The sequence below is a fragment of the Engraulis encrasicolus genome, chromosome 6 (assembly GCF_034702125.1).
Source record: "Engraulis encrasicolus isolate BLACKSEA-1 chromosome 6, IST_EnEncr_1.0, whole genome shotgun sequence".
Taxonomy (NCBI): Eukaryota; Metazoa; Chordata; class Actinopteri; order Clupeiformes; family Engraulidae; genus Engraulis; species Engraulis encrasicolus.
Window position 1 is genome coordinate 3,517,608 of NC_085862.1, and position 15,794 is coordinate 3,533,401.

Consider the following 15,794-nt stretch of genomic DNA (forward strand, 5'->3'; position numbering starts at 1 on the left):
AGCGGGAAACAAAAATTGAGAACCCAACCCATGTATAACCACCAGTGGTGTAGTCTACGTAGAACGCAGGTATACGGAGTATACCCACTTGTAAATTTCAGGGATTTCAGTATACCCACTTAAAATTGATTGATCCATTATTTTGAATAGCACAAATATATACAGTATACCCACTTCAAAAAATGCTCAAATATACAGTATACCCACCATAAAAAAGTACACTACACCACTGATAACCACCATGCTTTCATACGGTAGAGATTTGAAAGTCGATGCTAATCAGGCTAGCATATAACCGGCATGCTTTGGTACGGTGGGCCTCACCTCCGTTGGCAGGTAGGAGAGGAAAGGGATGTCCATCTTCTCACACTGGACTGTGAAGTCCTGGTGCACGCTGTGAGAGGAACGCTTGGGGTAGTAGATAGTGGGCTCGTACTCCTGTTGAAGAGGGGAGAGGAGAGGAGAGAAGAGGGAGAGGAGGGAGAGGAGGGAGAGGAGAGGGGAGGGGAGAGGAGAGGAGAGAAGAGGGAGAGAGGAGGAGAGGAGAGAGGAGAGGAGAGGAGGGGAGAGGAGAGAGAGGAGGAGAGGAGAGGAGGGAGAGAAGAGGGAGGAGAGGAGAGGGGAGGGGAGAGGAGGAGAGGAGAGGAGGGAGGGGAGGGAGGAGAGGGTTGAGAGGGAGAGGACAGGAGGAGAGGAGGAGAGAGGGGAGAGGAGGGAGGGAGAGTAGGGAGGAGAGAGGGGAGAGGGGAGGGGAGGAAAGGATAGGGGAGAGGAGAGAAGAGGAGATGAGAAGGGGAGAAGAGAGGAGCGGAGGGAGAGGGGGGAGGAGAGAGGGGAGAGGAGGAGAGGAGAGGAGAGGAGAGAGGAGAGGGGGGGGGAGGAGGATGGAGAGGAGGGGAGAGGAGAGGAGGGAGAGGAGAGGAGAGAATGGGAGAGGAGGGAGAGGAGAGGAGGGAGAGGAGGGGAGGGAGAGGAGGGAGGAGGGAGGGGAGAGAAGGGGAGAGGAGGGGGAGAGGAGGAGAGGAGAGGAGAGGAGAGAAGGGGAGGAGAGGAGAGGAGGGAGAGGAGAGGAGGGGAGAGAAGATGAGAGAAGGGGAGAGGAGAGGAGAGGAGAGGAGAGGAGAGGAGAGGAGAGGAGGGAGAGGAGGGGAGGGGAGGGGAGAGGAGATGAGAGAAGGGGAGAGGAGATGAGAGAAGGGGAGAGGAGAGGAGAGGAGGGAGGAGAGAGGCAGACTGAGGACACTGCTTTGCTGTTTAGAGGGAGGGAGGCAGTTACGGTAACACTGTTCTAAGCCTGGAGAAATGGATAAGGTTGCTGGCACCCGACGGCTGAATTAATCACATATCAATCATGATGACAGACTAAACTCCACACAAACTCAGACATGACAAGAACGAGGGACTCATTCCAGGTTGTTTACTGAAAAAAAAAGTGCAAGTGTGCTTTTTGTATTATGTGTTAATGTGTTTATCTTAAGTCTGGGACTATCTGTTTGGCTGCCATTTTGACCAGGACTCCCTGGCAGAAGAGAGACCCAGTCTCCATAGCTAAATAGTAAACAACAAATGCCAAAAAAGAGAAATTCCCATATCCCATATGGACAAATCTCAGTTAAAAAGTTTATAGGGTTAACTAAATGAAACATTTATATTAGGTCTATATGAAACATTTCAAAATTATATGAAGAATCATAAGAATTCTGATTTCAACGTTGATCAAAATGATCATCTATATTTCCATAATCAAGATTTTTTTTTGGCTCAATTGCTCATGATGCAGCTGCTAGCATATTTCTGTTTAGCGTCCTGATATTTTACAACAGCACATGATTTAGAGGGGCCTCTGAAGCATATTAAAAGACACGCTGGTGTAACATGGACGGTTAGAATTAATAGTCCAATAGGTCTTGTGGATAAGCTTGGGGGGAGAGGCTCATCTATGCTCAATTTAGTTTCATGTGTAGGCCTACATAAACATGAGGAGAGAGAAAAAAAAAGATAGGCCGACAAAATATGGTGAGGCGAAAATGACAAATAACATTAACGTCTGTTGTTATTTTCACCGAAATTATGGAAATATGAATTCTGAGAAGACACATCACTATACAGAGGTCAATTTAACGATGCAGACATACGGTAAGTGGCATTATGCAATGCCTCTTGGTGGACTCCTAAAATGAAAGGAGAACTGCCATGGTCAACATTTGATTTGTCTCTGCTCGAGATCAAAGATGGCCGCAGTATGTGAAAGTGTTTAATACATTCCACGAACCCAACAGTGTAATGTGGAAGCCGAATACCCCCCCCCCCCCACACACACACACACCCCATACCCACCTCCCCCACCCCCTCCTCCGGCTTCTGTACGACTTTAACAGATTTCATCAATATGTTTTTAATAGTTGGCTATTGATGCACCATAAATCTGGCATTTTTTGGACACATATGGTGAAGTTGTAGGAACATTTGGTTCTAAAGTTATTCGCGTGCAACCCTACGAAAGGGAAGGTGCTCTTTCTTTCTGTCTTTCTGTCTTTTTCTGCAAAAGAGCACTTCACTCCAAAATCTGCTGAGTCGTGCTTGCTTCCCTTTATAATAGACTTTTAAAGACTCCCAGAGCACCAGGCTCAGTCCCAAAGCAGCACACCATCACGTCCTTCCTGTTTCAGACAGCTTTTTAGTCACACTTGATGACCGTGAGATTCTTGTAACTGTTTTTTTGTGTTCCATTGTAGTCTGATGTACTGCACACTGTATTCGTGTTGCAGATTGTGTATTATGTACAACGCTTACAGTATTTTACAGTTTTTTGTTTTTTTTTGGCCTATTTTTGACTTACAAATATGCGCAGGTGTCGGGCACATACGAGGCCGACTGAGCCGCTCTGCTCCGGGCCACACACCACCAGGACGGTGGGCTGCTTCTTGCTGAGAGACTTCAAAGGGAAAGCCTACAGAGAGGAGAGGAGAGAAGGAGGAGAGGAGAGGAGAGAAGAGGAGAGGAGAGGAGAGGAGGAGAGAAGGGGAGAGGAGGAGGAGAGGAGAGGAGATAACAGAGGAGATAACAGAGGAGAGGAGAGGAGAGGAGAGGAGAGGAGAGGAGAGGAGGAGAAGAGGAGAGGAGAGGAGAGAAGAGGAGAGGAAAGGAGAGGAGAGGAGGGAGAAGAGGAGACAAGGGGAGAGGAGAGGAGAGGAGAGGAGAGGGGAGGAGGAAAGAGGAAGAGAGGAGAGGAGGAGAAGAGGAGGAGAGGAGAGGAGAGGAGAGGAGAGGAGCGGAGAGGGGAAACAAGGGTAGGAGAGGAGAGGAGAGGAGAGACCAGAGGAGAGGAGAGGAGAGGTGTGAGGAGAGGAGAGACCAGAGGAGAGTATAGGAGAGAAGACCAGGGGAGAGGAGAGGAGAGGAGAGGAGAAGGGAAATTAGGCGAGAGGCAAGGAGAGGAGAGAAGAGAAGAGAAGAGAAGAGAAAAGAAGAGAAGAGAAGAGAAGAGAGAACAGAGGAGAGGAGAGGAGAGGAGAGGAGAGGAGAGGAGAGGAGAGGGGAAACGAGGGTAGGAGAGGAGAGGAGAGGTGAGGTGAGTTGAGGAGGAGAGGAGAGGAGACAGGAAGAGAGGAGAGGAGAGGAGAGGAGAGAGGAAAAGGAGATGCAAGAAGGAGAGGAGAGGAGAAGAGAAGGAGGTGAGGGAAGAAGGAGGGAAAGAGAAGGAGGTGATGAAGAAGAGAAGAGAAGAGAAGAGGAGAGGAGAGGAGAGGAGAGGAGAGGAGAGGAGAGGAGAGGAGAGGAGAGGAGAGAAGAGAAGAGAAGAGAAGAGAAGAGAAGAGAAGAGAAGAGAAGAGAAGACAGGATAAGTGAGAGGAACGGAAAGTCATTGTGATAGCTGGATGCTGCCACAGGAAGAGAGTTAGCCAGCCAAACCAGAGGAGGAAATCAGCACAGCACAGTGAAACACATGAAAGGCAAAGACATGAAAAAGGCTTCACTAGACTGAAGGCATATTAAAACTAGACACTAGAAAGGCACAGTAGACAGAAAGGAACCAGACTGAAAGCAAGACGTGTCATGCAGACAGTGTGCGCTGATGAGATAACTGGGGGCAGCGACACTTAGTTATTTATAATGAAGACGGGTGGCACTCATATCAACACCAAAGCCCTGATTCTCATGCCTCGAAAACCAACTTGAAAGTCGGCCATCTTGAAAGCACTGGGCTACAAAAAAAAATAACCAGTTCATGTATCTTGTATGAAGTAGAATATTAGATCACAAGATTTGGGCAAAATCCATCCTGCCGTTAAAAAAAAAAACTGATCGCGCATGGATGGATACAAGCAGACTTGCATTTTCTTGCAGGAGACATGATGGCACCAGTGTAACTTAGGTGTTCCTGCGCAGTCCTCCCCTTGGGTCTTGAAGGCCGGTGTTCTGTTGAGGATTGTACAGGTAGCTGTTAATACCTGCTGGGCATTGCTGCCTGTCGCACCTCCTCCGGTGCCCATGGGTCAGCGAGAGAAAATAAGACTTGTGACACAAACATCTTTATTGTATAAATTACTAGACAAACAGGGAATACACATTCACATTCATCATGCATGCACAGGAGGTGCCTTCCTCAACCACCTTCGCAGGTAGCTGTAGCCCTACGCCAGAAGCAGATGTCGTCAGGTGGTGTCCAGCCTTCTCTGCGGTGTTTCGGCCCTGAACCACAACACCGCCAACTCCGGCTAGTGGGCCAACAGTGAGTGGCCAGGCTCACTGCCCATCTGCCTCTGGCGTACAGCTCACACCAACAATACATACGTTTCATACATTTGATAAGCATACAAAATAAATAATAAAAAAACCAGTGCTGAGTGAAAGGTGCCGAATGCGCTGAATGCTTACTGAGTTGTTTGTGAGGCAGTTGAGCTGTTTGGTGTTCGTTGGCTGCTGGCTGTAACCCCCTTCCAATGCAGCTGTGCTCGGGTGCGTGTTGAGTGAAGTGCCGAATGCACGAGCCGGTTGGGAGATAGGCTTGCTGTTCCCTGCAGCTGCTGTCTGGGGGTTAGGTGTTCTTCCCCCAGTTTCTGTCCTTCCTCCGCAGCCAGAGCCAAAAGCTCCCTTTCTCCGCCTCCTCTCCCAGTTCCTTTGTTGCCTTCTTAAGCTTCCTTCCGGTGACTCCCACGTCCTTTAGGAGGCGTAGAGTCGACAACCCCATAAAGCCTCTGCATCCAACCTCCACTGGGTAGATGGTAGTCTTCCAACCCGCCTCTCGGCACTTAGCAGCCAGCTCCGAGTACTTGGCCTTTTTCCGCTCGAAGGCAGCCTCGATTCCTTCCTCACTTGGCACGGTGAGTTCAATGAAGGCCACCGCTCTTGCCTTTGTGGACCACGTCACTATGTCTTGGCGGAGAGATGTGGTGGTAATCTCTGTGGGAAACAGAAGCTTCCTGTCCAAGTCGACCTTCATGCTCCAATCCTGGCCGGGACTGAAGGGCCTTGATGTTTCTCTTTGCCTGATGCTTCTGATCCCTCCTTCCGCGACAAAGGTGGTGGGGTCCTCTGTCGGCGATGGTATTCTGCTATCCTGTCTGCGCTCTTCCAGTACTTCGGCTAGCTTTCTCAAGACTTGGTCGTGGCGCCATCTGTAGCGGCCTTGTGATAGCGCGATTTTGCAGCCTGACAAGATATGCTGGAGGCTTGCATTGGGAGCATTGCAGAGTGCGCAACATTCCTCATTTCCAAACCACTGGTGGAGGTTCCGAGGACAGGGAAGCGTGTCATAGGTTGAGCGTATAAGGAAGCTGAGTCTTGCCTGTGGGATCTTCCACACGTCTGACCAACTGATGTTCCTGTTTGAGATTCCCTCCCAGGTTGTCCAGCTTCCCTGCCGTCCCTGAGACACAGCCTTGATCTTGTAGCGGTCTTCCTCCATCCTCGTCACCTCCGCCACTACCATTTCCTTCCTTTCCTTGCGGTGGGCCTTGGACCAGAATCTTGGTGCATCTCCCCATCCTAGGCCTGCTCTACCTACCTGCACTCTGCCCATGATTTCCTTGTGCTTCAGCCGTCTTACAGCTTGGTCGACCTCGGTCTGGGCGTTCCACTTGCGGCCAGTCAGGACCCTGGCGTTAGCCTTCCTGACTGACTCGTCTGTGGACTCCCGAAGCTCAAGGACCAACCTGGCTTCCTCTTGCATGTAGCCCAACTGTAGTGACTTCAGTGGTAGTTGCAGTGTATTTCTTCCGAAGAGGCCAGCTTCAGATAGGCAACGTGGCAACCCCAACCACTTTCGTATGAATGAGTTGGCTTTCCCATCCATCTTAGTCACGGTTGATGAGGGGATCTCGCTCATTTTCAGGGGCCACATTATCCTCTGGTAGAGTGTAAACTGGTAGCACCAAACCTTGTACTTCCCAGGGAGTTGGCTTTGGTCGATCCTTGCCAGGCCGTCACATAGCTGTTTCATGACGGTCTTCCCCATCTGTTTATCAGATAGTTCTGCAGTGTACTGCCTCCCCAGGCTTCTGATGGGTTGCTCGGCAAGAAGTGGTATCTTTTCCCCTCCGACAAGAAAGGTGGTGCAGTCATTCCTGACTCCATTCCTAAGTGACAGGCTGTGAGACTTAGAGGGCTTGATATTCATTCGCGCCCATGACATCAGCTCGTCCATCCTCTTCAGCAGTCTTGCTGTACATGCTGCTGTTTGCAGGAGGGAGGTGACGTCGTCCATGTAGCTCCTTAGTGGGGGAAGCCTCTGACCGTTTGGCAGTTTGATCCCTCCGACCATTTGTCTTGCACCGATGAGAATAATCTCAAATGCTGCTACAAATAGTATCGGAGAAATGGCACATCCCATTGCGATTCCGACTTCAAGTCGTTGCCACCCAGTAGTGAAGTCTTTTATGGAGAAGCACATCTGCAGGTTGTTGAAATACTCTGCTACCAGGGTCTTGACACAGGTGGGCATGAGATATGATGGGTTGAGATATGTTGCCTCGTCGAGATGAGCGGCCGGTAGCCTTACTCGATAGTGGTGTTCTATCGATTTGCGCTGCCTCATCTAAATGAGTGACCTTGATTTTCCGTGGAAGACGTTTCAGTCGGCTATGGTCCACGTAGGACTGTTTTAATAACCATTACTTTATTTATTTCACGGACAGGGGTGTGCAATCGTTCGTGCGGAGTTTAATAAGAACATGCGGCTGCTGAGCACTAAAAAAACAGTGAGCCTCTCGTTTGAGCAAGTTAAGAAACGTGCCATATGAAAGAGACTGAGCTGAGTTATACAGGACTGGAGAAAGTGTTTGGGATCAGGACCTGCTACGGGTTGTTTACTTTAATGCAGCCATTTGCTGTTGGTTTGGTTTCAATGCGACGTGGGCCTGTCTCACAAGGCAACATTGCCATATGAATTTATGTGCTATAGGAAACAAGCGCGATTTAGAGATTCCCAGATAGCAGATAGCGTATTGGGGCTTTGTTTTGGCAGATGTCTGTCAATTTATGGGCAACACCTCTTTTAATGACCGGAATCATATTTTCAAAACATCCCCACCAGTGCATTTCTTATTATTGTACCAAACCAGCCTTAAGCCGGGCGGGCATACACTGTGCGATATTTTCACTCGTGGGTCTTAAGCTTCTGCCCACACTGCACGATGGAATTTCACTGTTTAAAAGTTCACAACTCACGACTCACGTCCTCACACTACACGAGCCGACAGTCTGATGCGAGCGAAATGCTTCCACCATACGACGCGACAGGCATGTTTCCCCGGTCTGCAGAGAAGGGAACATGCGCACCTGAGGTGGAGATGAGGTCGCACTCAACAGCGAATCGCACGGCCCTATTCATTTGTGCATGTGAAGTGTCAAATCGGGTCGTAGCACTGCTTTAACTGTGCGATGTACGCACGAGCCACGACCAGAATTTCAAACCGTTTTGATTTTCTTGCGACCCTGCGATTGCACGATCGTGAGGCGAAATCGCTTGTCGTCACCCCATGTACACTGCACGATGCAAGACTCACGATTGACCTGCGATTGAGCAAGAAATCGGCCCGACTCTCAAAAAGTCGTGCGAGTGCCAAATCGGGGCAAAAGTCGCACAGTGTAAGCCCAGCTTTAGACTACTTAACCCATACGAGAGTATGCAATTTCCGATCCAGTAGTCTACTGCCACGGTCGCACAATTCGATGGGCAATCACCTGCGAAATCCGCCGGGAGGGTGTGCGCATGCGTGCGCATGCTCAGTAGCGAAAAGTATCACATCTCGACAGGTCGCTCATATAGACAGGACACCGGCCGCACACTGGCTCCTACAGCACTGCGACGCACTTTCGCTTCCGACAGAATTCGGACCCCCAAACCCAATTTCACACGAACATTGCATTGATAGTCAATGGGCGGCGCCGACAAAATAGAACTTGTCTCTAATTGCTATCCGACATCGGCGAATGTCCGCGGACAGGCAGATTGTTCCAAAGAATGGGAGCAGCAACATGGAAGGCTCTGTCACTGGTGGCCTTGAGCCTGATACCGCTGAGCTTAATTAAGGACCTGGGCCTCGTTTCCCGATAACGATGGTTCTTAGCCTTACGTGTGTCGTTAACCAGTGATCCTACGAATGTTCTTAGATTTCCTACGACTGTTTCCCAAAGACACTCGTACATGAACGCGCGTGCACAGCCTCTAAGATCATTCGTAGCGTCGCTCTTAAGGATCGCTGTCCACATAGGTGGTGCTGAAGTGTCCTCGGAGTAAACTGCGCCGTCATGCTGCTAAACCATTTTCAAAATGTAAGGCCTGTGTCAGTATCAAAAGTTGTTTTTTATAAGGGTGGGACTACATCTGTAGCAGTTTGCAACTCGACAGGAGTTATTGTTGGCAAATTAAATACAATGCACACACACAATGAAATCATGCAAAACCATGAGATACGCGGTTAAACCAGACAAAGCGCGTGCAGTTGGCTACCGTGCTTAATATTTAAGAAGACAAGTAGGCCTATAAGAGTTCCAAATTGGGATGCGCATTTGGGGAGCGGCGGGCAAAGTAGGCTACCACGCACTCAACAACTGCGAGGAACATTTTGCACGGCAGTCTGCTGTCATAGTTTACCCTTAGCCTACAATTATCGTGTCTTTTCTGCGTCGCCTTCCCTTTCTTAGGGTATTTGAAAATGAAAGAGGGTGCAACGACTCGCTGACGTTTTTTTTTTTTTTTTAAATGTTTCGGTAGTGGCCTTCCGACATCACTCTTGTCTCTGGTCGCCGAAGCCCCCTATTTATTTTGCGTGTGGATGCCTTGTTCTTGTTCACGAAGCACCCACACAAATTATGATTGATCACAGTTTAATAATGCCCTGATTTATCAAACACAGCTGAACTATTTTACTGCCTGTAAAATATTTTCCAAACACATTGCTTTTATTTTATACACTTACTACAATTAATACCTTCTTATTCTCGTTACAGTGTCAACTGTGGTGCCATGATATTTACACTCCGGTCTTAAAACATCAACTTGAAGCGCAAGTTTCCTCTTTTCCTCTGGGTGTCTCCACTGTGCCATGATACTCGCGTGTTAAAACGGCAATCTTATGCGCAAGTTTCTTCTTTTCCCTTCATATCCTGTGGGTGTCTCCACTGTGCCATGCCGTTACGATCAATCTTAGCGCGTTAAGACTACTCCAGATCACTCGTGGATTTCTCTTAGAGTTACGTGTCAACCTGCGATGGTTCTTTGCTAAGTTGGCTTTGGGAAACGCTCCGTGAGCTCTACGATGGTGTTACGTGTGAACTTAAGTAGCACGTAGCGTTAAGTAGTACTTAAGGCCCTATCGGAAACGAGGCCCAGTCCGATAGCTCAGCGCTACCGATACTGTATGAGGCTTCGGGAGGGAGGTTTTTATAACGTTCCTCGCCACACTCTGCTAGTTGGCCCCCGTTACCACAAGCCCCAGTTGCACCCTAGACTTACTATTGCCAAACTTAATCACAAGTGAGATGTATTGGATGGCTCAAATGGCACACTTGTGCACTTTGGGCACTATGTTTTGGTGCGTAGGGCGCTCACGATGAAAATTTTGTTAAAAATTCAGTGCACTGAAAGTGCCCGGATGCTGCCCTAACAACAGTCAAAAATGTGTGAATAATGGACACTGCACGCACGAAATGGCCGCCATGTTGTTTATGTAACGGAGGAAACGTGATGTTTGGTTCAGTAGAAGAGTTTTGTTAACAGTCTCTCTTTTCTGTGAGTAATGTTTATGAGACCAACCTCTTCATGTTAAGCCAAGCATCCCAGGTGAAAAAGTGGTTCAATTTAGTACAATAAAAGCATGACTGAAGTGTACTTAGCATGTTAAAAGTGCACTCGTGCTTTTTGTGCTAAGAAAAAGTATGTTTACAATATGCTTATTTAAAGTGTACTTAAAATTAGATGTAATTAAATTGCTCTCAAAGAAAGTACACTTAGCGAACCATACTTCAAGCGCACTTCGAAGATGTTTGGCTAAAGCGTATTTAGAGGAATATACTAATAGTGTTCTAATAGTGAACTTACTTAAAGTGTATTTTTTAATAACATATTGCAATTATACTTTTTAAAAGTGCAATATGATTACACTTCACCCAAATGTCTTCGAAGTGTGATTTTCTATAGTGCGCTTTAAAGTAAATCGCTTTAACATATTGCAAGTACACTTTTTCCAAGTGCACCATGATTGTACTTCACCCAAATATCTTCAAAGTGTGCTTACACAAAGTGCATTTACCCATCATGCACCATCATGCATGTCCCATCATGCAATGCACTTCTTGGAGCTAAATTTCTCAAACAGAAAGCCATTTATCTTGAAGGAATGTTTTTGGTTTGAATGAAAATATTACTCATTGTTATATTCTGTTTATTGTAGGAGTTTTTTAAAATTTAAAGTGGTACACAAAAAAATGACCATGTTCCCACCGTCATTATGATGGTCACGTATATGTTCTGGTATATATAGCCTCACACTTCCCATGACATCCTGGAGGGAGGTAAGTTGGAACTAGTTGTTCAAGCAAAGATTAGAGGGTAACCAATAATGATCAATACAAGTGATCATCTGCAGGAAGGTGGAGCAAGATTGAAATAAAGTGATATGTGTATCTGAGATCTCTGTAATAATGCAATGATTGTAAATGTCAGTTGTGCTAGGCATGCATACTGTAACACTACTGTGACCTGTGGCTGTGTGTAATGTACAAGCTCTGAGGACCAGCTTGGATTGTAGTATTACATTTATAACATGTCATGTAGGCTACTTGGGAGTGTACTGTAAATATGAAGAGTTCAGATGCAAAACCCCCTAAGTGCCATTTCAGAAAATAATCTTAATTCATTTTTATTTAATACAAAGATATCAAAATTGCATATTTTAAAATTTTATTTATGTAATATAACTATTTATGTGTATTATCAAGTACATGAATGTAAACCAAACCAACAACGGGGTTCTCTAAAAATATAGAAGTGCAGGATTTCAGAAATGGAGTTAGGGGGTTTTGCATCTGAACTCTTCATATACTTCAAGCATACCTGTTATATATTTACAATACTTAATATGATATACTTTTTACAGACTTAAAATGTTCCAATGTAGTCCAAAGAAGCATGAAGTTAATATACTTTTATTGAACTTCTAGTAACAATAAAATGTTATAGAAGTGTACTCAAGCACACTCTTAATGCCATACGAATGCATGAAAAGCGTGTTTGGAGCATACTTTCAAAAGTATGCTTGTAGTGCACTTAAAGTTGTCCAAAAGCGGTGCCAATTTAGCATCCTCAGTGTGCTGCAAGTGTGCTGAAGTACTGCTTTAGTAGTGCTTCAGCGCACTAATAGTGCAATGAAGCGCACTTTAAATCGCCGAAAATAGTACACTTTGTACTAAGTACGGTCAAAAAAAGTACACTTTAAGTATATGGGTTTTTCACCTGGGATTGTATGCGCGATAGTTAGATAGTAACATTTGGGGTGAAGGAAATGTAAATGTAGGCCTAAATACAAGCACGAGACGCTGTGTAATGTAAACAGTAGCCAGCCGGTATTAAAATTTGGTGAGATAATGTTATGCTAGTCACTTCCAGTTAGGGCACAGCATTAGGGGTCCAAACTTTCCCTTAACTTTATGCACTGTGTGCGCTTTCAGATGACTTTGTCTCGGGCCCAGCCAAAGCTGTCAGCAGCCATGCACGGAGACAGTGGGCTGGACAGTGACCTGACCTCAGCTAGCCTGCCATGCCTCCACTTAGGGCTGGGCGATATGGAAAAAAAACAATATCACGATATGGATTACTTTATATCACGATAACGATATATATCACGATATAACACAATTACATTCGTTTTCAGTTATTATCTTTATTTGCTCTTTATTTTTTCATGTCGCAAAACAACCTTTCTTTAAAATTGATCTTTTTATTCTTATTTTTACAGTTACATTAACTTATAGTGTGTATTGGGACAATATGAAATGTAATTAAATGAATCGTATAAAATTGATAAAATTACTATCACGATATAAACTATATAGGAGAAAGGTCACAATATACACTTTTATATCACGATAACGATATATAGCGTCATATTGCCCAGCCCTACCTCCACTACCCCCCCATCCCCCTCAGGGGACACACAGCGAGAAAGCTGACCCTTCCATCACTTGTCAAACAAGTCAGGACCTCCAGCAGTCACGACGCGCCGCAGGCCCCAAACTTATTAAAATAACTTTACCAGGAATGGAAAAAATACCAGAGACTAAACAACACCGCAGGATGCTTTCTCTAAATAACTACTGTTTCCACACCACTGTTAAGTGGAGCCGGTGTGTGTGTGTGTGTGTGTGTGTGTGTGTGTGTGTGTGTGTGTGTGTGTGTGTGTGTGTGTGTGTGGGTCAGAGACACACTGGAGGATTTTCCCTTCTGGGCGCCTGCTTGGCACCTCGCTGGGGTAGTGGGCATCTCGTTGGCATGCCAGGCGTCACCCCGGCTTGGCGGTCCTCACACTCCTTCTGCCGCATTCCTAAAATACGGGGGGCAGGCATGGCCGTAGCCAGGAGTTTGAAATAAGGGAGGTCCACAGTGCGCGCACAGCACGCCGGAATGTTTTTAAAGGTGCACTCTGTAGGATGTTTCCCGGAGTATCTATTGTAACTATGTTGCTCATTGAAACTGTGCTGTCTTTTCATGAATATTTGCTAAATAATGAACTAATATTTACTAGTATGACAACAGTTTACAGTATGTTTTGCAGCTATGTAAATAAAAATTCCAACTGAAACGTGTATGCAAAAACTGAGATTTTAAAACATATATTATTTTCTCTAAAAATAAGGGAGGTCTGGACCTCCCTTACCTCATATGTGGCTACGGCCATGGGGGCAGGTGTGGCTGGCACGCGGAGGCCGATGACAATGTAGCCTACTTACTGTACTGCACTGATGCACTTTAATCTGCCTGTATTTCAGGAGCAGATTTACTCAGTCTAAACTAGTGTTTCTCAACAGGGGCGGTACAGCCCCCCAGGGGGTGTTGGAGATCTCTAGGGGTACAGCTGAGAGGGGGCGATGCTTAGTTGCCATTGGGGGGCAGTCCATTTCATTTTTTAATACTAAGGGGGGCGTTGTCAGGCTTATGATGATGATATCAAGGGGGTATTGGGAGGCTTGTGATGAGTCTAACGGGGCATTTGTTAAAAAAAAAAGGTTGAGAGCCACTGGTCTAAACCCTAAAAATGGTTTGGCTTACTGTAGCAACAGGCCGAGCGCAACACTCACTCACTCACTCACTCACTCAACACAATTGGCACACCGTGTGGATATTTTGAGTAGTGGTCGTTAGCATAATTTATGAAGCCGTCTGTAGATACGATCTCACTGACGACAGAAAGCATTGGCCGGGTTAAGTCAACTAAAAGCTACGCCACCCCCAACCCACCCAGTACATAAATTGTAGCAGTGTCAAAAGAAAAAATAGTAATAAATTCATTGTGTACATACACCACATGATATTACATGGCTGTTACACCAGTTAGCTGTTACACCACAAATTTGATCCAAACAGCCCAGAATTAGCTCGTCTACTAGTTACTCACCACGCACTGATGAAGGCTTGTTATCCGAAACGCGTTTGCTTGTGGACATGGTGGGAATCTATAAATAAATAATGAGACGTAGCTTGTGAGTGCGGATTTTTCTTCTTTAAGTTAATACCTTTCATCGCGCACCCAAAGATATTATTTTTTTCCGGGAAGTTGAGCGTGTCCTCTGACAAACTTGAAAACTACTCAGATAAGTTACCTGAATTGGAAGGAAACTGTGATTCTATTTTTTTAATTTTACTAATTACATTTAGCCTACTTTTGACACCTCAGATACAATGAAATGAGGACCCTGTTAAGGGCTACCCCTCTCTCCCTGGGCCGGGACAACTGACCCCTTTGTCCCCCGCTCAGAGTGTCAAAAGTGAAATTTTAAAAAAGAAACACAGTTTCCTTCAAACACAAATAACTTATCTGAGTAACCAGTAGACCTGTGTACTGTGTCTTATGATCAGCAAACTCTGCACTGGTTGGATCAAGTTTGTGGTGGGTCCTTGTTAGGTTTTCAGTGTTTTTCAGTAACAACACAGTCTATCTCTCTCATTAGGTACAATGGAGTAAATGGTGTAACAGCTATGTAATGTCACATGCTAGTGTAATTACACCACAAAAGTACTTTACGTTTACTTTTGACACCTCTGCCCCCGCTGTCCCTGTCTGCTTTCCTGTCTGGGCAGACCAGGGGGCCACTCGAGTAGAGTTGAGCTCTCAGACTAGAGGTGAGAAATACCTAGCTGTAGTCGTGCTTTATAACAGAGACGTTTCGACAATTTCCAGAGCAGTCGGAGGTGGCGAAGACCTCGTCCATAATAAATGCAAATGGCCCAGATAACGGCGAGAGCGCTGACACAATTCTCAGGTTCAGCCAGCGGCGAGCCCAATTGCATTCTGGGTCGGCCATTAGGGCAGCGCAGCAGCGATTCTCATCTTGTGAAAATGTAGTGCTGTCCTAATGGAGGGCTCAAGCTGACATCCTGAACAGCTCTCTCTCTCTCCCCTGGAAGCTTCCGCCAGCAATTAGCACTAACCATCCACCATTAATCAAAATAGTTTAGCTCCCTCTAGCTCCCCCCACCTCCCATCCTCTCTCCAAATAGTCTAGCTCCCTCTAGTCTACCTCTCTTCCTCTCTCCCTCCGCTCCGACCAGAGGAGAGGTGAACGGGGGAAAATGCAAGCGATCCTTCAAGACAGACAGACACTTTTTGCTTGTTTGTTTTAATATTTTTAGGGGCTTTTATGCCTTTATATTTGACAGGACAGTCGAAGATGATGACAGGAAGCGAATGGGACAGAGAAACTGGGGAGGATCGGGAAATGACCCCGGCCTGACTCGAACCGGGGTCCCCTTGGGTGGGCATGTAAGCCCAAATGTGGGGGGCTTAACGCGCTGTGCCACAGCACCCCCTACACACGCTTTTTTCACCCCTTTGCGCAGAGCCTGTTATAACCTTACTGTTGCCAAAATTGTAATTGTAAACGTCTTAGTCTGTTACTTAAAACTCTCGGTAATGTCATAACAATGTTGTTATGATGTAGTTGAGTATTTTCATCAAGTAGTGAATAGGCCCGTCGTGCCGGCAACCCCATCTGCAATAAGAGGCTTCAAAAACGCCACTCCGGGAGTCACGTGATGCGTTTGGTGTGAGTGGGTCGATTCTGTCGCCCTCCCACCC

The 15,794-nt window shown here is 46.3% G+C and overlaps 1 protein-coding gene across 3 annotated transcripts in view; it reads right to left on the reverse strand.

The window, feature by feature from the left end:
• yjefn3 (YjeF N-terminal domain containing 3) overlaps window positions 1–15,794 on the reverse strand; it is a 107,675-nt gene that overhangs the window by 4,413 nt on the left and 87,468 nt on the right. For 2 of the 3 annotated variants that reach the window (XM_063200468.1, XM_063200470.1), the window contains exons 4-5: window positions 2,840–2,950; window positions 325–438 (exon numbers count right to left, since the gene is read on the reverse strand). In XM_063200468.1, the coding sequence (XP_063056538.1) occupies window positions 325–438; window positions 2,840–2,950 (225 nt within the window). The remainder of the gene's footprint in view (window positions 1–324; window positions 439–2,839; window positions 2,951–15,794) is intronic. The other variant, XM_063200469.1, reaches the window with a different exon arrangement.